The sequence below is a fragment of the Manacus vitellinus genome, unplaced genomic scaffold (assembly GCF_001715985.3).
Source record: "Manacus vitellinus isolate BGI_N305 unplaced genomic scaffold, ASM171598v3 scaffold_4_pilon, whole genome shotgun sequence".
NCBI classification, from domain to species: Eukaryota; Metazoa; Chordata; class Aves; order Passeriformes; family Pipridae; genus Manacus; species Manacus vitellinus.
Genome location: NW_021940604.1, coordinates 130,439 through 153,051, shown reverse-complemented (window position 1 = coordinate 153,051; position 22,613 = coordinate 130,439). Strand labels below are relative to the sequence as shown.

At 42.1% G+C, this 22,613-nt stretch overlaps 1 protein-coding gene across 1 annotated transcript in view; it reads left to right on the top strand.

Moving 5' to 3' along the window:
- Positions 1 to 6,827: 6,827 nt before the first annotated feature.
- Positions 6,828 to 22,613, top strand: part of IGF2R (insulin like growth factor 2 receptor) — a 56,538-nt gene continuing 40,752 nt past the window's right edge. Inside the window, exons 1-6 of the mRNA XM_018077729.2 lie at positions 6,828 to 6,973; positions 14,365 to 14,498; positions 18,612 to 18,736; positions 20,384 to 20,482; positions 20,890 to 21,022; positions 22,121 to 22,241. Of these exons, the coding sequence (XP_017933218.2) occupies positions 6,828 to 6,973; positions 14,365 to 14,498; positions 18,612 to 18,736; positions 20,384 to 20,482; positions 20,890 to 21,022; positions 22,121 to 22,241 (758 nt within the window). The remainder of the gene's footprint in view (positions 6,974 to 14,364; positions 14,499 to 18,611; positions 18,737 to 20,383; positions 20,483 to 20,889; positions 21,023 to 22,120; positions 22,242 to 22,613) is intronic.

Below are 22,613 nucleotides of genomic sequence, written 5' to 3'. Positions count from 1 at the left end.
GGGCCTTCATATATACACTGATACTTATCTTTCTCTACCCTATCTCTTTCAGCAACTTGTGAATATAAAACAAACAGGGCAATGCTGTGTCTATTATTAAAAAACCAGTTTGTTACTTTTCTTCTAAATGAGTTAATATGTAATCTTGTTTCTTGCACTTCTACTTCAGATATCTTGAAATGTTTTACAGACAAATGTAATGGAAATAAAATGTGCATTTAAAAGACACTTAATATTGGCCTAAACGTATTTATGAACGTGGATATGCAAACAAATTATATGCATGGACAGAATATATCAATAAATTCTAGCAAGGCAGAGTGATAGAAGAATCACCTGAATAAAAGTAAACCACATATTTTAGTCCTCAACAAATAGCATATTATGCAAGAAATGTCTTGCTTAGCTTCTTTTCCCCTGAGAGGACTATGAAGAAAATGTAGGTTGAGCCTTGATGCTTTAAACAAAACCAATGTGATTATTTCTTTGCTGTGTATGAAGTTTATTAATGTGTGATGCTGAAGATGGCATTTTGATTTTAGTGTTCTTCAGCTACATGGGAAGGAAGTCACACTACATAGAGCCAGGAAAAATGAAGCAAATCAGAAATTTATCAGCAAAGCAAAACAAGGAATTAATTCACTGCTTCCCATGGGCAGGCAGGTGTTCAGCCATCCCCAGGAAAGTAGGGCTCCATCACGCATAACAGTGACTTGGGAAGACAAACGTTGTCACTTTGAACATCCTCCCCCTTCCTCCTTCTTCCCCCAGCTCTATATGCTGAACATGGTGCCATGTGGTCTGGGATATCCTTTGGGTCAGTTGGGGTCAGCTGTCCTGGCTGAGTCCCCTCCCAACTCCTCGTGCACCCCCAGCCCACTCACTGGTGGAGTGGGGTGAGAAGCAGAAAAGGTCTTGATGCCGTGTGAGCACTGCTCAAAAATAACAAAACCATCTCTGTATTATCAACACCATTTACAGCACAGATCCAAACCACAGCCCCATACCAGCAACTGTGAAGAAAATTAAGCCTACCCCAGCCAAAACCCACACAGTGAGGTGGCAGGAAGTTATTTTTTCCTATTAGCACATCCTTCTGTGCTGAGCTGCAATTTACATTAGAATAATCATGTTACAGATGAGGTCCCAGATGCTGGAAAGTGAAACATTTCATCTTCAGAAGTTAAAATGTCATTGGAAAAATCAAGTTATTGGAGAGGAAAGTATGATGGATTATCATTTTTGGAAAGAAATGGTGATATTTTTGGAATACATGGTTAATAATAACAGATAACAGCCTGGGAGATTGCTGACAAATATAAGTCAGGAATGAAACAGAGGGGACTGTCAGCAAATTATTCTGGAATAACAAATACATTTGGGGACACTTTCATTTTGAAATTCTGCCTTGCAAGGTGGGACTGTGTTTGCTACCACCACACTTATATCTGCTCATCTGACAGAATACTCTCTGGGAACACAGCACGGTAGGTCAGCAAGAGCAGGTCCACATTACATGCTAGTCTGGTACTGGAACAGGCCACAGAACTAAAGGATGGTATCTAACTCAGAGATGGCTGTTAACATGAGACCACAGAGACAAAAGCTCGTGGGAGATAAACAAAGTGGGAAGAGAGACACAGAAGTAAAAACATGCAGGACTGGATAACAACATTTAAAACACAGAAGACTCTTTTGCTCTACATTTACTGCATTGGTAAGGTGCCTTGAGGTTAAATCACTCATGATAAATTTCTAGTAGGCGCTTTAAATGAAACAGGATTAGCAGAGAAATCAAATCATATTCCTCTGACATAAAAAACTTTTGCTAGTGAAATTTCATTGACTACCAGTGAAAGTACCACTGGTTTACTCTGGTAAAGTGGTTTGTATCTTACTTACTTATATCTTACTTGCTCCACTTGGTGCCAAGTGCACCAAGTAACCCAGGCCCTAGCTGGTGAATCAGATCCTTCACAATTATAAAACGTTGAGTTCTGATCCAAGCATAAATCACCAAGAGTCATATGCCTTGAAAATTGGACCAAAGATGTGAAAAGAGATGGAGGAATACAGAAAAGCTCTATAGATTTGCTCAAGAACGGCCTTGACTAAGGGCATCTTCTAATCTTCTAAGCCACAGTACAAAATAGTACTCTTTTCAGTGTGTACACCAAGTACAGCATGTAAGGACTATCCCAACAGTACAAAGATTTCAAATAAAGTCTACATGTTCAGAAAAAGTTGATGGTTTTTTATAGTTTCATTGAACAGTATCATCTAGATTAGGAAATGTCATTAATTATCTCTCTAACAGCACTAGGAAGCCTAAACCTAAGTCTGCAAAACAAGGTCATCAGGCACTGTATTCCTCAACAGTCTTATTTTAAATTTTTTTAAAGCAGGATAATTCATTGTAACAAATCAGGAGGTAGCTCTTATCAAGAGCTTGCCTTTAAATATGCTAAAGAGAGTACAAGCAGAACAGAAAAGGAAGGAAAAGGAGTAGAAAGAATCAGAGAAAGACTGAATAAGCAGCAAAAAGGAGCATTTGGAAATAATGAAAGTGGGTGTAATATTAGGAAGACTAAAATATAGGTGGAGCAAGCAAGAAAACAAGAAAGAAGAGAGAACTACCCTGTGAGTAGTACATCTGTGCTTTTTGAAGAACAGCACAGCTCCACAGAAGAGCCTTATGAAGTTTTCACAAAGTATAAAAGTAAATATTTTATTCTGGTATAGTCTTACAGACAGATAGAAATAAACCATCCAGACCTCACTGGAGAAAAAATTTTCCACAATCAAATGTAAAAACAGCTCTAGATGCTAAAATTTTTTTGTTCCTATTTATTGAAAAGACAGAGAACAGGTATGAGTGTCAAAGGAAACTGAGACAGTAAAAGTAGAAATGAGCTGCCTCTCAGCCAGCCTGAACTGCACAGCTGATACCAGCCACATGAAACAAGACTGTGAGTCAGAAGAATGTGAAATGATGTGACATTTGGCACCTGGCAAGCTGAAAGAAAGAATCCTAGAGCATCTATGTATCCATCATCTTTTCATGATACCCACTGAAAACCATCCATAACATGGAAGTTGCAGTGTGACTTTAAGGTATTCTGGGATTTACTCAACGTAACTAGCGGTCATTATGCTGAGCCTCTCCTGAGCAAAAGGAAAAGGTAAGAAAGATTAAGACATTTACATAATTTCAGAATATTTTAATACTGTGCCATGGTATCTGATTAGCTGAGATGCCAGTATTGTTAAGCATGGAGAGTAGGTGTTTACATTATTATTTATGAATTAAACATTCCTGCCTATTTGCAAAACATAGTTTAGGATACAGTAATTTTGCCTCCTAAAAGCTAAGAAAATATATAGTAAATGGAAACAGTCACAGGATTGGAATCTGCAAACTTTTACTTTATAATTTTATTTTAAAGGTATTTGTCCTTATAATGTCATTTCAGTATTTCTGCAGCTGTGTTGCTATCCTTGCTGTGTTGCAACTTTGGTTCATTGTTAGGCTGATGCATATGTATTAGCATAGCAGATGAAAGTAGAATTTCTGTTGGGTTTTTTTTCCTTTCTAAAGGGGATTTTTTCCCCCAGATATTTCAATTTCTTTCATTCTTGCTAAGTAACTCTTCACATACTTTTCTCTGTATAAAAAGACACTGCTCTGAAGTCACTGAGTCTTGTGGAAATATAGGGGCTTAAGCATACAGAGTGGTACAAAGAACGAAGAATGTAACTCTAAATATCTTCATCCTTTTTTCACTAAACAACTTTGAATTAACTCTTATCAGATAATTTGAATTAACTGTTTCTATACTGCCAGGCCATGACACTGCAATCTTTACATGTATTCTTAATGTTAGCAAGGTAAGCAGTCACACTGTCTTCAGTGGAGTCAATTACATGCTTAAATATATGCAAAGATAATTTTAGGAATAAAGCTTTATTTGCAGAAATCCAGGTAGCTAGTAATATCAGCAGTTACAGTAGGTTTGCCTGCTCTGCTGTCTGCAGTGAATTTCCTGGTCAATACATTTTTAATTCAACTTTGTAAGCAGAGACAGAATTTCCAGTAAATCTTATATATTTGCACTGCTCTGTTTAGAGTGATGCTGATACTGCCAGCAGAGCAGCAAAGTTTAAGAAACATAACCACAGAAATAATAGACTTTGTATTCCTTTTGTCAACTGATTTGTCTTCTTCTGAGCCTTTGAGTTTGTGTCATTAAGCTTGTCTTTAAACTATACAGGCTGGAGTCTTAAAAGCAGACAACGGAGATTCTTAAGCAATCAGATTTGGAGCTTTAAGGAATGCACTGAAGGTTAAAATAAAAGAGCAAGAATTCACAGTAATCCGTCATACAGTAGTAGAAAACTATAGAGGATAATAGCATTTACCCAGTCTTTTTCATTAATTGTTTTTTTTGGGTTATGAGCAAAGACAGATCACTTATTGTTTCATGTCATAACTTCCTTTCCAGCATAAATACTGAAGTTCTTCCTCTCTTCATGAGCTGAGGACAATGCTATTAGGTTTGTCTGTGATAACTCTAAAAGCTAAATTGCCACTACAGCTTAACAGACCAACCAATGTGGTGGTTGGTCTTCCTCCTCCTCCCTTGCTCTTCTACCAGGATTCATCACTTCACTAAGCTGCTACAGAAAAATATTCCCAGTTTCTTTTAGAAGGAGTTTTTTTCTGTTGGACTAATGAACTGAATTGAGTGGCTTCACACAAGTATCAGCATCTCATGCAAGCAGACAGGCAGTGGGGAGCAATTGGCTTGACTGAGCTGTACTTCTGGCTCCTCTGGTTGGGTGAAACTTCACAGCAGCTACAAGTGATGCTACTCGGGGCCTCCTCCCCCTGCAGCACTTGCCATGCCTTCCTCTCCCTCTCCTTGAGCTAGTGGGGGTGTTTGTGCAGATACGTAGTGAGCCAAGTCAGGCAGGCAACAGATACAGCTGAAAACTTACACAAAACCATCAGAATAGGATTTTAGCTTTCAGCTAGCTGACTGCCCTGCTGCAGAACTAATGCTACTGAAAAGGAGGAAAGTAGAATATCTGAGAGAAAAGAGAGTAAAAGGAGTAGATCACAGCAGCCTGGAATCAGGCTAAACTGCCACAGAGGCAGATCTTCAGTGCTGTCTTATTCCCTTGGGTGCCAGGGAGTGGGGCAAGAAAAACCAAAATTATTTCAGCTGTAGGCCTTTTACATTTCTTTGTACAAATGGGTTTTGGAAAGCATCCATAATTAGTGAAGAGAGTTTCTTCACACAAGTAAGACAGCTGTCTGTTTAGCTAGTGTAATTTTTATTTTTCTTTCACTCTCCCCACCTTTATGCCTCTTCTCACTCTGAACAGTGTTCTTCTTAACTTCTGTAAAATTTAACTGTTAAGTATCTATTTTGAATCTTAACACTCCAGTTAAAATTTTCTAAATCCTGGAAATAATTACACAAGCTCTGGGACAGATGGCTTTTCTTGGTAGTGCAGGAAGCAATGGAGGTAGAACTGTATGTGTTCCACTTCCTCCTGACAAGGCTGCTGCCTTGGGCAAGCCACCCCTCCTGTTCTCCTGAAATGGAGTAATTTCTAGACCACACCAGTCTCCTCACTGCATTAATAACTCTTGCAGCCAGAGAGCCACGTTGCTGCCGTTGCTTCCTCAGTCTTCATTCCTAACGGGCCTAGTTTTCTGCTCTCACCCAAGATTTCACAGCACGTTTCAAGTGACTTGTTTAAAACTCCATTAAAGTTTTCCAAACAAGATTTCTCAGACTCAATCACCAAGCCACAGAATGGGTCAGGTTGGAAGGGACCACAGTGGGTGGTCATCATAAAGGACATAGCATACAATTACATCCAGACAGTTCTTGTGTATCTCCAGTGAGGGGCACTCCACAACCTCTCTGGGCAATCTGTTCCAGTGCTCAGTCACCGGCACAGTGAAGATCTTCCTCATATTCAGGTGGAACTTCCTGTGCATCAGTTTCTGCCCGTTGCCTCGTGTCCTAGTGCTTGGCACCACCGACAAGAGCCTGGTTCCATCCTCTTGGCGCCCTCCCTTCAGACACTTCTAGACACTGATGAGCTCCGCTCTCAGTTGTCTCTTCTCGAGACGAATCCCCTGAGCTTTTCCTCGTAGGAGAGATGCTCCAGTCCCTAACCCTTTGTTGCCCTCCGCTGGAGCCGCTCCAGGACACCCCAAGCCACTCACAGCGCTCCCCACAGGGCGAGCCCCCGCACACCCCACACGCCAAAGGCCGGCACGGCACCGCCCCGACTCTGCTCCGGGCAGCTCCCAGCTGCGCAGGCTGCGCTCCAGAGGAGGAATACCCCATCCTCGGGGCTCCCGGCGCCCCCACGGACAGACACACAGACACAGACACAGACACAGAGATCACAGACACAGACACAGACACACAGACACAGAGTCCGGATATCGCGCTCCCAGTTCCGGATCACGGAGTGGCTCCGCCCGCGCGGCGGCGGGGGGCGCGTCACGTGCTCGCCGTGCCGCCAGCACATGGCGCCGTCACGTGAAGGGGCGGGGGCGCGCGGCTAGTCACATGCCGGCGCGGCGCGGCCGCCTGCTGTCCGGGGCACCGCCGGCTATGGCGCCGTGCCCCGATGGCCCGTGGCCCGCTCCTCGTCATCGCCGCTCCTGGCGCTCTCCGCCGCCAGGGGGCGGCGCCCGGCCGGGCCCTCAGCGACCCTAGCGGCAAGCTTTGCAGGTGGGGCGGCGCGGCGGGACGGGAGGGGCGGCGGGAGAAGGGGCTGTAGCCCGGGGGATGCGGGAGATGGGGGCTGTCCCGGTGCCGTGCCTGCCCTGCCTCCGCGGGGCCGCAGGAGCGCAGGCGCTGCGCTGGGCACGGTGGGCTCGGCAGGGCGGGCCGGCAGCCGCAAGGCGGCCTGAGCGGGCGTTTTGGTGGGCCGTTGCAGGGAGGTGAGGCCCGGGGAGGCGGCGGGCGGGTGTCGGGTGGGGGCCGAGGCTGGCCCGTGGCGAGCGCCCAGCAGGGCTGGGGGGCTGGAGGAGCCCTCCGGTGGGCTGGGGGGTTTCGGCGGCGTGGGGCCGGTCCCCGCCGGGACCTCCTCGCGTCGCTCTCTGCAGACGGAATTTGCAGATGAGAAGATGAGACTCGATCTGTGCAAGTCGCCTGTAGTCAGGACTGCTGGTTTGTGCCACTGTGGCCATTCTAGTGTGGGAAAAACCCAACGTGGTTTGGAAGGGATGTCACTTGATAGTCACTTGATACTAAGGGTATCATCACGTGCCATTAAGTTACTTACAGGTGAGTTAAGAAAGCTTTGAGAAGTGCTATGTCGAAATGGCACTATTCTTCGTGTTTTGGCATGTTTCTAGTCTAATTTCAGCCATGAATTTAGTCTGGCACTAATATCTTGCTGGTCCTAATTTCTTCGTTATTTAGGTGGAATATGCAGAGCACATACAAGAACATGTTATCTCAATCAGTGGCACTGGGCAGGCACCAATGTAACACGGTGAATGTAGCACTGAGGGCAGTTTGGATTGCTGGAGGGAATAGGTTCTCTGCCTGGTGGAATTTGGGTTATGATATTGTTAAATAATGAAAAAGTAGGTTTGCTTGCAAAATTAACCCATGAGGCTGGCAAAATATGGTTTTGTCAGATGACCAGCCTAGTTGTAGAATTGGGACAGAAGCGAGAAACTATTTTGTAGCTTCTGGAGGGACTTTAACTCCTGACATTTTTTAAATAAAAAACACCCTAAATTATTTGGTTCTCAAGCAGTTCCTAGTTAGAGAGAAGTATGTTAAGTTCCGTCAATATCTGTCTTGGTTTTGTTGCATGTCTGTGAGGAGAGGAATATTTGAGAGCGCCTTAAGGAGACGTGCAGTCTCTTTTTGGATGCAAATTACTTCAGCTAGTTTCATTTTGTTGCTGGCAAGTGAAAATAGTTTGCAAATAGATAGCACAATCAGCAGTTTTCCTTTTAAGATGGACCACTTCAAAAAACTTGTATTTTCTGTTGTGCCATGGCTTTTGTGCCAATTGCTTTGAAGGACCTATACCTAGTAATCTAGAATGGGTAAAGGAAAAAAGATCCTATGGTCTGATAGGTGGGAAGTCCCCATGGGGTTGTGGTTAAGTGTCTTCTTAGGTACCGTTGCCAAAAATCTATACCAAGTGAGTGATGATACAGGTAACACAAACACTCTATTATTGTATGTCTCAGCTGACAGATACAGTGAGGGTGTGCAGGACAGGTCCCTGGCCAACCTATTTTTGTACTGGCTTAAGACAAGGTTTTTATTTTTTACAACTGCTAAGAAAACAGTGTCCTGGCTTTTATGTGTTGTAGTAGATGGGCCTGGTGAAACTGCAGCAGCTTCTGTGTCTGGTGCGTGAATGTCAAGGTGGGCAGGGAAGAAAACTGTTGGGAGTTAGAAGAGGCACTGGCTCTCCTGTAAGTAAGAGCAGGAAAGCTGTTTTGCAGGGAAGAGGAAAGCTGTCAAAACTGTTTTGCGCAAGAACTGTGGCATGAGGCTACTTAAACTTGAGCTGGTGGTTTTCATTGTTTGTTTTGTATAGCCTTACTGCAGTATGCTTGGACAGTCTGGGGAAAGAAGAAAACCTTTAATTGTCTGAAACTTTGCCTAATGTTATGGCTTCGGTAACTGATTTCGTTTTGCTTTCTCCTTTGTTCATGTGTGCTCTGACAGCTGACTGTGCTGTCATGTGACTTGCAGTTGGAATTCTCATTTTATCTTCTGCGTAGAGGTTTCTCCAGGATTGCTGCAGTATGAGCATCTGGGAAAGAATACAGGGAACTGGTTGGATATAAGAAGTTGCTAGTTAGTTTGGTTTCTTTCTCCGTTTTTCTTATTCCCTTTATGTCTTTCATGTTACAATGCAGGAAAAATTCTGGAGTTGGACTTAAATAACTGTTCACAAAATTAACTGTACTTCAGTAGAAAGCCTGACAGTAACATTGGGGGAGTTACTGGAAGTTTCTTTCTGTAGCAAATTTTCCTTTCTGAAAAATTTGTAGAAAATGCTTTGGTTGTGATGGTAGAGCAGCAAATACAAACTACATCCTCTGTGTGCTGTTTTGCCTGAAAATTTAAACTGAATGAGAGGTGATTTAATGACAGGTGATGGTTTTGCTCCCTTGCAAGGATAGGAGTTGTTGCATAACTTCAATGATTTTTAGACTTGTGAATGGAAGGAAATCTCAAACTGCTGTACAACACAGGATTGCTGTCAGGCAGACCTCCATTTTTGGGGTCGTAAGTCATTTCTACTTTACATTTAATGTTATGGTTTTTAATAACAGCTCCTAGAGCTGACTGTATGATGTACAGTTCTGTTCATCCAGACATCGTCTCTTCAGCCTTTGTCATGAAACCACAACTCTGCTCATGTGTGCTGCTTGAAACCCTGGGGTTAGCATTCAGCTTGGCCCTGGTGAAGAAGCATGTGCTGACTACAGAGAGGTGACCTTTGGGTGCACTTGCTCAGCTCTGTTAAGTGCTTTGACATATTGAAGTGGGAGATGTAATAAATAAGTTATTACTGGACTTATTTGCCTGTGTACATGGTTGCTTCACATGCCTGGGAAGCTCTCATTATAATGGCGTGAATGTGATTTCTCAGCACATGAGCCTGCGATAGTTCTTGTGTACTTCAAATTGCTATCCCTTTTCTTAGGCATTCTGTAAAATGATGTAATAGATGTGGTTTAGTGTGCAGCATGAAAGACCAGACGTCTTTTGGATGGAAAAAGCCGAAGAGCTTGTGGTGTAGCTGTAAGAGTATTACACGTTACATGTTCTAGAAAACTTGTCTGAAGACATATGGTGTGCATGATAGTTGGAAAAGGTGATGGGTAAGCTAGGGCAGAACTAAGCATGGGTGGGGATGTATTAAAAATCTCTTGTAGCATAGCAATGGCTGTACTTTGTGCCATTCAAGCTTGCATTTGCTGTAAGGAGAGATTGCTTTGACTGGAGATTTCTTTACCATACATATTTGTGTGACAATGGTAGCCACATTTAATAGTGATTTCTGTGGTGAGTGAGCTGCAAGCTTCAAATTTGCAGTGACCATTCTGGAAATTTTGCTGGTTGAAACTGCCCATAAAGAACTTCAGATACTGTTGAATCTCTTCACTGTTCTGGTAGCTGAGGAGCTTCCATGCACAAAATTCTGTGGATGGATAGTCATGATAGTCATATATGGAGCTGCTTTCTAACTGTGGTTGTAGCTTGCCTTGTCTTTCTGCCAGATTGTCTGTGTAACACCCCCTCAGCAAAAGGAGCCATTTCAGTGCATTCTCCAGAGAGGAAACTATGCTTTACAGCTGTTTGGAGCAGTGTGTACTGTTCTTCCTAGCAGTCATCCCTTGGGTAACAGTTTAAGAACCAAAAAGCTTGAACCATAGTTGTGAGAATGGTGGCAATAGTCTTTCTGGTACTCTGCTGCATTTGAAGTGGTTCACTAGTGCTCAGACTCTCTGGTGTGGGGACACGTGTTGTGACAGCCGATAGCCATCTGCACCTCCTCTGACTCCAGTGCATCAGCTGCTGATCACAAGGGGAAAAAAAAAAAGTGGAGCTCTTATTTGATTTTAAAGCTTGCTGAAAAGTAGTTTCATTTTCTTTTTCATGCTTTTACTTCAGTGTCTTAAAACAACACTAGGTAGTTGGAAAGGCTGACCCGCAGGCAAGGTTATTCCCAGTATCTTGCTTGGACCTTGCTTGCACAACTGTTTTTGACAGTGGCCTGGGCTAGCCCTGCCTCCTTCCCTGCCTCCAGCTGCTGGTGCATGGCCAGAAACTACTGTAAGCCAGACTGGGAACTGGTGAGGCTCCGTCCCTTCTCCACTCACACACACCTGTTGTTTTTGCTGAGTTAATTTCGAGAGAGCACAGTCCCTGGGCCCAGCTTGTGTCGGGTGCTGGGGCCAGAAACATTGTGTAGGGACAGGAGGAGAGCCTGCCCTGGGGGCATTGACGTGGGTGTGTGTTTCATAGCTCGTAACTGTGGGATAGTTCACAGTTGGGTTTATAAGAAAAGAGGAGTCATGCTGAGGTTTCAGCAAAAGTAACTGACAGTTTTAATCGAGGCAGACACCATGTTTGAGCCCAGATCTTGAGCTGCACCAGAAATGGTTGCTTGAATGGTTTAATCTGTGAGTAGCAGCTGTATTAAGCCCCCTGGATCAGAGGGTGCATTGCACCCCACCCCATGACCACAGCTGTTACTTTTTAAAGCTGTTGGTATAGCAGCTCCCTAAACTAGCTCAACTGCATGGAATGCAGGATAGCTTAAGCCCTTCAAACAGGATAACTTCATCTGGCCGTGGTGAGGAGGTAATTACATCAGGCATCACCACTGGTGGAGGAGGGTGCTCAGCAAGCTGGAGGAAACCAGTCCATGTGACTCACATGGCCAGGATGGGCAATGTGATTGCCAACAGATTGTTTCCATTATGGGTTGCAGTGGAGAGGTCAGCTTGTATCTTATTGGAAAGTAGAGCAGATGCAACTTGAAACTATTCCCAGGTACTGATTTAATGCCAGGAGCCTTTTCTCGTGAGAGAAATAATTCTTGCTTTTACTGTGAAAGTTTATTTTGCATCTCTCTGAGAACAGCTGCTTATGCCACCTCCAGGCTGCTGTTACTCCCAATGCATAAATCCTACCTTGCTCCTTACACACATTTTTAGAAAAAAAAACCTCCCTATAACTTCCTTGAAAGTAATGCTACTCTGAAACTGCACTAGATTTTCATTTATATGTGCCCTTGAAGTTGTGTTTTGGAACATGATTAAACGTCAGATTTCTTATTTCCTTTGTGTGGAAATAACCTTCCCTGTCCAGGTGCCTGTGAAAGGGTGGAGGGAAGGACTGGCTTCAGAGACTGCTTTGCTTTTGTTCTCTAAACTGCTCGTCTTGTTTCTCTTTTGCTTCTGGCCTGTGGGTGAACTGACTCGAAGCTGTTGATTTCCTCTATTTCATAACATGGAACTGGGAAAGCAAACCCTTAGTCTCTGACTGATAATTCTGTTGTGTGAGGGACTTATCTGTTTTTGAATGAAACAAGAATTTTTTAACTTGCGAGTTCTCTATAAAAAAACAACACACTGAAGAAACACTCCAGCTTGATCAGAACCTTTGTGCTGTAGTATTATTTGTTATGTTTTTGTCATGTGCCAAAACCAGTCAACAAAGAGTACTGGAGCCCTTGAGAAATTTTCAGTGAAATGGTAACTTTCTGGGGCTTCATTGTGAAGAAGTTGGGTTTGGATTGGAACACATTTTGTCCTGGATGTAAAACCAGGTTTAGCCTTTCTGTTTTCAGAGCCCTTGAAGATAGTCAGGTTCTTCCAACTTTTTATGTTTGTATTGTCAAGCTTTTTCCCATTGCTGAACTTGGTTATTCTGTAGCTTAATTATCATCTTCATCCTGCGTCAATTTTGCCTTTATCCACTTCAGAAACACAAGAGACTAGCTCAGAGAACTAATCAGTACGATTGTAAAATGTCAGATATGCCTGCTTATGAGGAAAGAATAATGGCAAGTGTTTGTCTAGGATTGAGACACAGTCCTTGAATATATAGTTTTATTGGTGTCTTGGGTATGACTCAGTACCTGGCAAGTTGTTTTTGAACCTTAAAATATAAAGGCTTATTGTATATGAAGATTTTCATCTTAGTTTTTTGAGTTCACAGAGAGAACTCTCTTGCATTTGTCCCTAACTTGTTCCAGCCATTAGCATACTGAAATTATTACTGCTGCTGTAGTACAGGGAAGCCAGGGGACCTGTAGTCAGTAATTAAAATGGAAAACTATGTGATATCTTACTGCTGACTCTTTGATTAAATATGGGATGCACTGGGTTTGAGAGGAGGTCTCAGAGGTTTTAAAATCTAGAGTAAAGTAGCTGAACTGTTGCTTCCCCTTTCTTACCCAAGGACTGGACTTCAGAGTGGAACAAGAATGATTCCCCTTTTTAGGAGGATCTGGGGTATGATAGTGGCAAGTGGTGCAACACCTATGAGCCAGAGATTAAGACAAACGAACCTTACAGGTGAAGCTTCACATCAGTTTAGATTTCTAGATTAAGACATGTTTCTGTGGATCAGTTACTCACTCTATGTGAGTTGTAAATAATAGGAATGCCTAGTAAGTCACTGTGCTGTCCTCAGTTTTTTGATGTGATGAGTCTATATTAATCCTACTGAAGTTTACACTGGGGATAGAAGGGAAGCTGGAGAATCTGTTGTGTTGCAAAAATCCATAGTGTCCAGAGGATGCAGGCTGCTGCCAGTGCCAGAAGAGGAGTAGCTGAGCCAGGCTGATGGCAAACATTTATTGAGCTGTGCTTCTTTAACAGAGCTTGGCCAGAGCACTCTGCTAGTAAGCCAGGCTGTCTAAAGAGTTCCTGGCTCTAAACTAGCTGACCTGGGCCTGCCTCAAAACTGAGTGATGCTGCATCATGTGACTGACTACATCTCACTGCAGTCCTAGTGCCTGCTGTGAGGGGAAGGGACTCCTTGCTTTACCTCTGAACTATGCTTAATTTAAATTTTTTCCTGCTGTTACTGTGATTTATTACCTGCTGTATTTAACCAGAGCTTTGTGTTCCTTTCCCAGTTTCTAGACAGCTGACTTTCTGATACGGCTGTAGCTAGATAGTGTGATCTTTCACTGCATCTCTTGTGGATAGCTCTGCTTGGTTTCCAGCTTATGACATTACCCTTCAGAAACTGTCCTTCTGATACATACATAGATATGTATATATATAACATGTAAAATGCATAAAGGTGCAGCTAGGCCCTAATAAGCACTATTAGCAGCTTTTAGCCTGAATGCTGTGAGAATCTCGACCCCAATTTTGATCCTGAAGCTCGGTGGCTCCACTGCGGACAGGCAGGATGAAACTTAGACTTAGCACTTCTGCCACTGTTATTGGGTATTGCTAAAGTGCAGTAGTGTGGGGCCTGCCAAAGATGTCTGAGAAATTTATCAGGCTGTCAAGGAAAAAGGATGACTACAGTGATATACCTAGTCAGAGTGGTTTTCACAGAGATTTCACAGGGAAGAATGTGTGATTGGGTGTAAAAGAAAGGGAAAAACGGACCTGACGCATGCTCCACAAGTGCTTAAATATGTTCTTGGTCCCTCCACCATAGCAATTATTTCTGGTATTTACAAATATAGAGCACAAATATGAATCTCTTAAGTGGTGCTCTTAGCTTTAAACTTCGTTATTTCAGGGACTGGTATCTAGAGGGTGACAGTTAGGACAACATGAATACCAACTAACAGGCTTTTTTTTCTTTTCAGTTACACTTGGAAAGCAATTGATACAGACAAAGAGGTAGTTTACAAAATAAACTTCTGTTATGGTGTTGAGGAGTGTGGAAGCACAAGTGCAGTCTGTGCCTATGACATCGAAAAGAAGACCTATCTGTCTGTAGGTAAGTAAACAAGTGTCATTCCTTCTAAGTAGTTCACAGTCATGTTAGTGGATGGTCTTAGAACTATTGCAAACTGTGTTAGCAAAGATTTTTTTCTTTGCTTCTCAGAACAGTGTAGAACTTTGTTCTGCTGAGGATTTACTGGGATTTGGGAAAACATGATCTGGTTGTAGATCACCACTGTATGGGACAGTGAAACATATCTTATGGTCTAGTTAACTGTAATCTAGTGTGAAACTATGCAAGGCTATCTCAAGTAGAAATAAGTGCATCTATCTGTGGCAGCATATGCACTATGCACAGCTTTGTTTGAAGCTCAATACTGAGCACAGTAGTGGACGGAGCTTGATTTATAGCTCTAAACTATGCCACAGCCTAAACTGCCAAAATGCTTCAGCATTTTGTTCAGTCAGGTTGCTCTCTGTAATGCAGACTTGGAGTACTGCTATGCTTCTGAGGTGTCATCCTTAAGTTGTTACACACAGAAAGGAAGTCAATTACAAGCAGCCCTGTGGTTTCGGTTACACTTGTGAAAGCTGGTGACTGCTTCAGTAGATCACAGATGTCCTTGGTATTCTGAGGAGTGGTGAGCTTGTGCATGCTGATCTAAATACGAAGCTGGCATATTCCTGTCCACATGCTTGCATATGATTTTATCAGTCAGAAGCACCTTGTGCTCTGAACGTTATTTGTGTACTTATTTTCATGGATGTTTGTCACTTTCGAAGTTACTTTTCTGTTTTGGCTAATGAAACAATAATACATGAATATTGATCAAAAGGCTTTCTGATAGTTGACTGTTACTTCTATTAGAATAAAGCAATAGCTTTCTGAAGAATAGTATTTCTTCAGACTGCCTCTTAGTATCTGCAGATCCAAAGTCTGATTTAGCATGCTTGCCAGTCTTGCCTGCCATTGGCAGGCAGTTCTTACAAGAAGCTGTGAGGCTTCAGTAAAGGTGTTTGAGCCTGAACTGCTGGAAGATGGTGTGGAGGCAGATGTCTCTCACCTGTATGCCGATGCACAGCAGCTAATTACTTTCTGTTCTCCCCCTGCCTCTCTGCTAACAGAGATACTTTGTTTTCAGTCTGGGGTCAATCAGTGCTTTTCAAACAAACTGTTAGTGTTGGAACCCAGGCTTACAGAATTGCTGAGTGCCTGAATAAAGGTATATCCAAACCCCAGTTTTCTGGGATGACTGGTTAGATCACGTTTATGTTCAAACTATAATTGCATGTAGTAGCATCCTCTCTGAGGATTGTGACACCTCAGAGCTTTTGATGCTGTTAATGTTTCATTCCTAAAATGTACAGCAAGAATTTTGTTTCCTCCTGATGTAGGTCTCAACTCCTATGCAGTTGAGGCTTTCAGTTGCCTATGGATTAGAAAAGAAAGCAGCATCTGAGCATCTGTTTTAACATGCTGCTTTAAGTGAGACTGTAACGTGACAGTGAGTTGGAGTGAGCTTGAGGAGGTCTCTTCTTCTCATGGAAGTGTGGGAACTAGAGGCTTGTGTAGGTTTTGTTCCATATTTCTTATGGAAAGAGGAAGGAAGAACAGAGCTGGGTGATGACTATGAGCAGTATCAAATATTCCTCTGTATGCAAACCTTGAATATCTTATTGCTTGACTGCTACTGAGTGGAAGAGGATTTAGCAACAGATATACTGTGGTCTTGCAGAGGCTGTTTGAACAGACTTTCAAAAGTTAATCCGCAAATCCTATTAAAGTAGGCCATGTTTTTAACCACCTTGCAATAAATTAAGAAATCAAGGCAGTGCAGTTAACATTGTCACTGAATTTTGCTTTGTTTTATTGGTCAAATTGTCTTAGTTTTGTTCTTGCTCATGATTGTCTGAGGCTTATTAGTGATGCCTGCCATGCTTCTTCATACTGCCTCTAGTTGCATTGGAGCTTCATCATCATCACACTGAGTTTAAATCATGCTAATGGATTATCAAACTTCTTACTTGTTAAAAAATTAAAAATGTCACTCTTATTGAGAAGAAGAATCTCTTTGATCCAGGTCTAGGCCAGTGTAAATTCCGAGTGTAGATTCCAGTTATTTAAGACAGCTAAACCCACATATTTATCTTCAAGCAATCCAGATGGTATGAGATTAGCTGCACTCAGCTTCGGGGTACAGGTAAAGGACTTTGATTTGGGAGAAGGGCAATTAGTCAGCTTATAAACTTAAAGTTGTAAGCTTTCTTCATATATGGGCTTAATCAGTTCTGTTCGTTCTTTCAGAAAAAAAAGTCACTGCAAACAATTGTTTTGTTTTTAAATATCATCCATGCAAGGAGTGGCAGCTCTCAAAGTGATATGTAGCTCTTAGGTTTAAGAGAGCTGCATGGTACCTTGGCTAGCATCAGTGCTGGAACTCATAAAACCTGAAGATACCCTTTGGTAACACAGGAAATATAAAAGGTAGAAACCACATGTATCATCTTTCTGCCTAGTTTTCTGACTTCTTTTAATTTTACGACTATATTACTTGGATGCAGTATAGTTTTGCTTGCCTTCCATAAGGGGATAACAGACTGGGCAAAGCTCCAACAAGCGTTTTTAGGATGAAACATTTGGCCTAGGTGCAAAACTGCTATCTGCAATGATTACAGATCACTGGCTTTCTCCTTAGTGTAGACATAAACAAAAATGGAAAGGGGGAAGCTGGTAAATGCGTTTTATGGTGTTCTCTATAGTTTAAGCCAATCTCTTTGAAGAATTAAAATCCAGCTATCAAAAAAAGTAGACAGGCTGGAGTTACCATGTACGATCTAAAAGGACTTGGTGTTTAATACTAACCAAAACAGGTTTGAGCAGGAACATTTCACTGGCCTGAGCTGGTGCTCATCATGACTTGAAATGTGCTCCACCTTTCCTCTTCATGTCAAGTGCTGTGGAGGAGAGGAATATCCAGTGATGCAGCACTGACCCCAGTCTTCATGCAGCACACAAGCTGTGCTAAAGGGAATGGGAAATGGAGGGGTTTTGCACCGAGGCAATAGATATGTGCTGGGTTTGTCTGCAGGCAGTGCCAGTCCCGAGGCATCAGTGGGTTCTTTGTTAAGTAGACTTAAGATTAAGTAGAGCCAGCAATGTGCACTCACAACCCAGAAAGCCAGCTGTATCAAAAGCAGTGTGGCCAGCAGGTTGAGGGAGGTGGTTCTACCCCTCTTCTTTGCTTTGATGAGACCCCACCTGGAGAACTGCCTCTGGCTCTGGAGTCCTCAGCATAGGAAAGACATGGACCTGCAGGAGTAGGTCCAGAGGAGGCTCACAGAGGAGGACTGGAGCATCTCTCATATGAAGACAGAGTTGAGGTTGTTTAGCTTGGAGAAGAGAAGACTCCAGGGAGATCTCATTGCAGCCATCCAGTTTTTATAGGGTATTTGTAAGAAGAATGAGGACAGACTTAGCAGGGCCTCTAGTGATAAAACAGGAGGTAATAATTTTAAACCAAAGGAGGGCAGATTCTGACTATGCATAAGGAAGAAATTTTTTAGGATGAGGGTGGTGAGGCATTGGAACAGGTTGTCCAGAAAGGTTGTAGATGCCCCATCCCTGAAAGTGTTCAAGGTTGGACTGGACAGGGCTCTAAGCACTGAAATAGTTGAAGATTTCCCTGCTCATTGCAGAAAGGTCCCTTCCAAGCCAAGGCACTCTGATAGACTCTTTCTCATCTTGTGCCAATGCTATTTGTATAAATGGCATAAAGACTGGGAAGCTGATAAATAGAAGCTGGTAGGAGGAAGGAGTGAACTGTGCTTGAAACTAGTTGGTAACAGCTTTCTGTTGGAGTCCTGTAGCCCTTGTTCCTAAGGCAGTGACTAGTTTGCAGTAGCACCTGCTGTTGTACTGCTTAAGATTGCAAGTGTTTGCTAAAAGGTAGGAGTGTGATTAGAGATATTCAAACACTATCTTAACTTGGATCCAAGCTTTCAAATTGGAAGAACCACAAGGATCATCCTCAGTTGCATTGTCTTCAGGTAGACTGGTATGTCTGTATACCTTGTGCTTGAAATTAGCCCCTGTCTGTTGAGCTTCTGTGAAGCTATTATATTATGATAACACCCTTTCTTTTTTTTCCCCTCCATTTTTAAACCCTAGGTGACTTAGGCTTGCTGAGTGTTTCTGAAAGTCTTCTGGAGCTCAACACTACACGTGACTGCTTGCAGCAAGGCAGTAAACACCAAATTCAAAGCAGTATTAACTTCCTGTGTGGGAAAACACTGGTAAGTCTAAATCCTCTGCTCTTCAATGGAAATAGAATTCTAACTTGCTTTTTAGGGAGACTTGCTGTATTTTTGGATGTACTAATTACTGAACTTCCTAGCTTTAAAGAAAAGCCAGTTATGTTTTAGTGTTAAGGTCATGATTTACTTGGACTTTCAAAATTCAGTCCCAGTAGAAAATAGTTGCAGATCTGCAGTTTAACTCTAATCATGGGCTAATGTTTTTACAGGGATTGCATTGTAGTAGTTTATTAGCGTAATATGGAGGAATGAGTCAAAAGTGTACAGGGTGCCATAACAATGTGAGCTGTTGTTTAAATGTTGGCTCTGCCTCAGCTGTGGACCCTAGCATGACTGTTTAATGGAACAGCATTGAGGAAAATGGCTGACCTCTGTTGTGGGTCAGCATAGTTGACAACAGAGTGTTAGGTTTTGTCTTTACGTTGTTGAACTAACAGTGCTTATACATCCAGCTGAGCTTCTGAGGAACTAGTTGTTTGTGAGAATCTGCTTGATGTGATTGGAGATCCCTGAAAACTTTCTAGGGGTGTGTGTTTATGCAGTTGACTTTGGAGTTACACCCCCCACATGCTTAAGAGATAACACAGCTTGGTTTCCTGTACAGACTATGATCAGTTTACATATTTATGTACCAGAGAGAAGTATTTATTAGTGCTGCTGTTGGCACTGACAGTGCTATTGGACACCCTCTCTTGGAAATCTAGCCAATTCAAACAAAGTGCCAATGCAGCAGAGATTTAAATGCTTCCTGTTCTGTTTTAGCACATGATTCTCTAAACTAAATTAAAAATTATTGCTCAACTTCAGCTGTAACACCAGATCATAATCTTCAGGCTTGTTTTTTAGGTAGCTTAGTTCTAGTACCTGTTCTTCACATGACCTAGTAAAATGATTTTGTAAGAGTGTCTGGAACAACTTCTTTCCTCGCCTTTTATGGCAGGGTTAAATGGAGAGGCAATCAGTTTAAACATGCTGAAGTGCTTCTAGCTGAGGTGATGGAAGGCAAAGTGAAAAATTTGATTGTTTTCTTTTCTCTGAAGTAGAACTGTTGAGTTGAACATGAAGTCCTGAACCATGGCACAACTGCCATCTTGAGATATATAAAAATGTGTATAACATGAGCCTGTAAAAATAAGTAGATGAGATCAGAGGTATTCTTTCTGTGTAGCAGAAGAGGCTGCTAATCAGTTGTTTTTGTGGGCTAAAAGAGAGGGAACATGGTAAACATACATTGTCTTGCTGTGTTCACATATTTATATGCAATTCTATTGGTGTTTTCCTTTTTAGTAAGTAGATGTGACTGATGCTTCTACCACTATGAATTGGCATCGTGAGCACTTCTAAAAGATGTAGTGCAGTTACTGCATGTTACGACTGGCACACATTAATTTGAGTATTGGTGCATATGCAGGCTAAGGATTTGGCATCATCCATCTTCCTGAGTTTCCCAAAAAAGGCTGTTAAATAACAACTTGCTGTTAGCAAATGCTATTAAGAAACTGTATGCCTTGTTCTGTGGTGTGCTCATTTTTTCTTAATCTCTTGAATGAACTTCTTATTGTCTTCTTACTGTAAAATAAAAGTGAAGTCTGTTTTTCAAACTTGGATTTTTCCCTCTTTAAATAGGGTACCCCTGAGTTTGTAACAGCAACAGAGTGTGTGCACTATTTTGAATGGAGGACCTTTGTGGCTTGCAAGAAAGACTTGTTTAAACCTGTGAAAGAGGTAATCTATGTACTATCCATGCAGAAGTTACTCTTCACATATTGGATGACTTTAACTTCCTGCCCCTACCCCAAATTAATCCCAACAACTTCATAAACCTATGTTTATATATAGGTTTGTATATATAGGTATATAAAGCATATATGTTGAGGTTGGCAGAGCTGAGAATTTTAAATAACTCTTCAACATTTTCTGCACACAGGATGGTTGTTTATGGTAAAACTCTTCTAAAAGCTAGAGCAAAACAGTCTAACTTCGGATGCCTGATTTTAAGTCAGCATGTCTAACTTTGAGCTTCCAGAAGTAAAAACCTTTTCCACATACTATCGGGGCTTCATATGTGCCTGTTCATAACTTCTCCCTACTTGTGTAGCATAGTTTGCCTGTAATTTTTTGTTGTTTTCTAGGTCCCTTGCTATGTGTTTGATGAAGATTTGAAGAAACATGACTTGAATCCTCTCATTCAAGTTTCAGGACGCTACTTGGTGGATGATTCTGATGATGATGATTCCTTGTTCATAAACATCTGCAGGGACTTAGGTGTGAATGCTTGCTTGTGTCACCTGTCAGTGTATAACAACTTCCTTGTAGTGTGGCTTTCTGCCAGGGTCTCTATTAAGGTTGTCCTATGTCCAAGGATCAGTATTTTAAGACTTACACTATTTGTTCAAGCTACTTTTGATGATTTGAAGGCTCCTTTCTGTGAAGCCAAGTCTTACTCCCTAAGTATTGAGGTGGTCAGAGATACACCCCTTCTGAATAGGCAGATACTGTTAGAAAAAGTGACTTACACTGGACTGAGTGGAAGAGCGCAGCTTATCTTGTATCTGTGTCTGTTTGCTGCCAAGTAGAACCAGTATGGTTCATAGGGCTTCATGCGCTCTAAATCTAGTACTTTTGACTCCAGGTTGTTGCTCAGTTCCTGATGAACGTCCTGAGGTGCATCTCTAATACTGTTTAGGTGCTTGCATAAGTACTGGTGGATAGCTAGCATTTTGATATCAGTTGAAAGCTGTATACATGAGGAATTAAACCAGCAAAATCATGTATTTGAAACTTACTGAAAAGGCTAGTTTATCTGTGTACTTCCACTGTGCTTTTTACTCTGCAGTTAAATAGGTATTTTGTTGCCCCTGTTAAGGGTTTTGTACTTCTAGTTCTAGTGACAGGTGTATTCTCTTAAACATCCCACTAATCTGAAACTTTTTGCTGTCAGGTTTGAATCAGATGACTTATAAGAACCAAAGAAGGAAAAGAGCCTTCCCTTTGAGGAGGGGTTATCTGTCAATTGTATCATTTTAGTGTTGTGAGGGGAAAAAAAAAAAGAAATACTTGGCATGCTTCTAGAAGTTTTCAAAGCCCTATGTATCCAGCATCTGTACAAGCAACTAACTGCAGCTACTTTGGCACAAAGGATGAATTTGCTGTCCAAAACTGGGGCAGCATGAACATAAGCACTCCAGGTTTAGTTTTGTCAGTCTCACATTTTCGTGTAGCCCATTTTTTAAAAGTACTTTTAAACAAGGTAAAGCAATGAATGATAAGTGAACCCACAAATAAAGTGGCAGGATATTTCAGGTGGTAGAGCAGGGCTTAGAAACTGAGTTTTATAATCTATTTTCTGTGTTCTATAACCAGGAAGTTCAAGTGGAGAGACCAAGAACTGCCCTGTGGGCAGTGCTGCTTGCTTGTTACACAAAGGTCAGGCATATGATGTTGGTCATCCAAAGGAACAGCTGAAACTCCACGGCAAAGACAGGTATGTAATTTTTTTGGTGATACTACTGTGATACTTCTCAGTCATCTGGGCTGGAAACAATATTCTTGCTAACAGATGAGTCTTCTAAAACTTAACAGTAATACCACTCCAGTGCTGAAGCATTGGTGGGAAAAAATTCTTCAGATACTGTCAGAGCAGTCTTTTTCAGGCCTTCTGTTGTACTGCTATAACAGATCAAAGTTTCTCCTTCGTTGTGAGACTACACAACTGAGTGTAGAACTGGTGTTCTCTGCCCGCAAGCAGCAGAGTGAGATTTGACCCTGTCTGCCTGCTGTCTGAGGGCCCACGGGGTTAATGCGTTTGACTCTCAGTGGTTTTATGCACTGTACTTGACTCGCTCTGCTGCCCAGA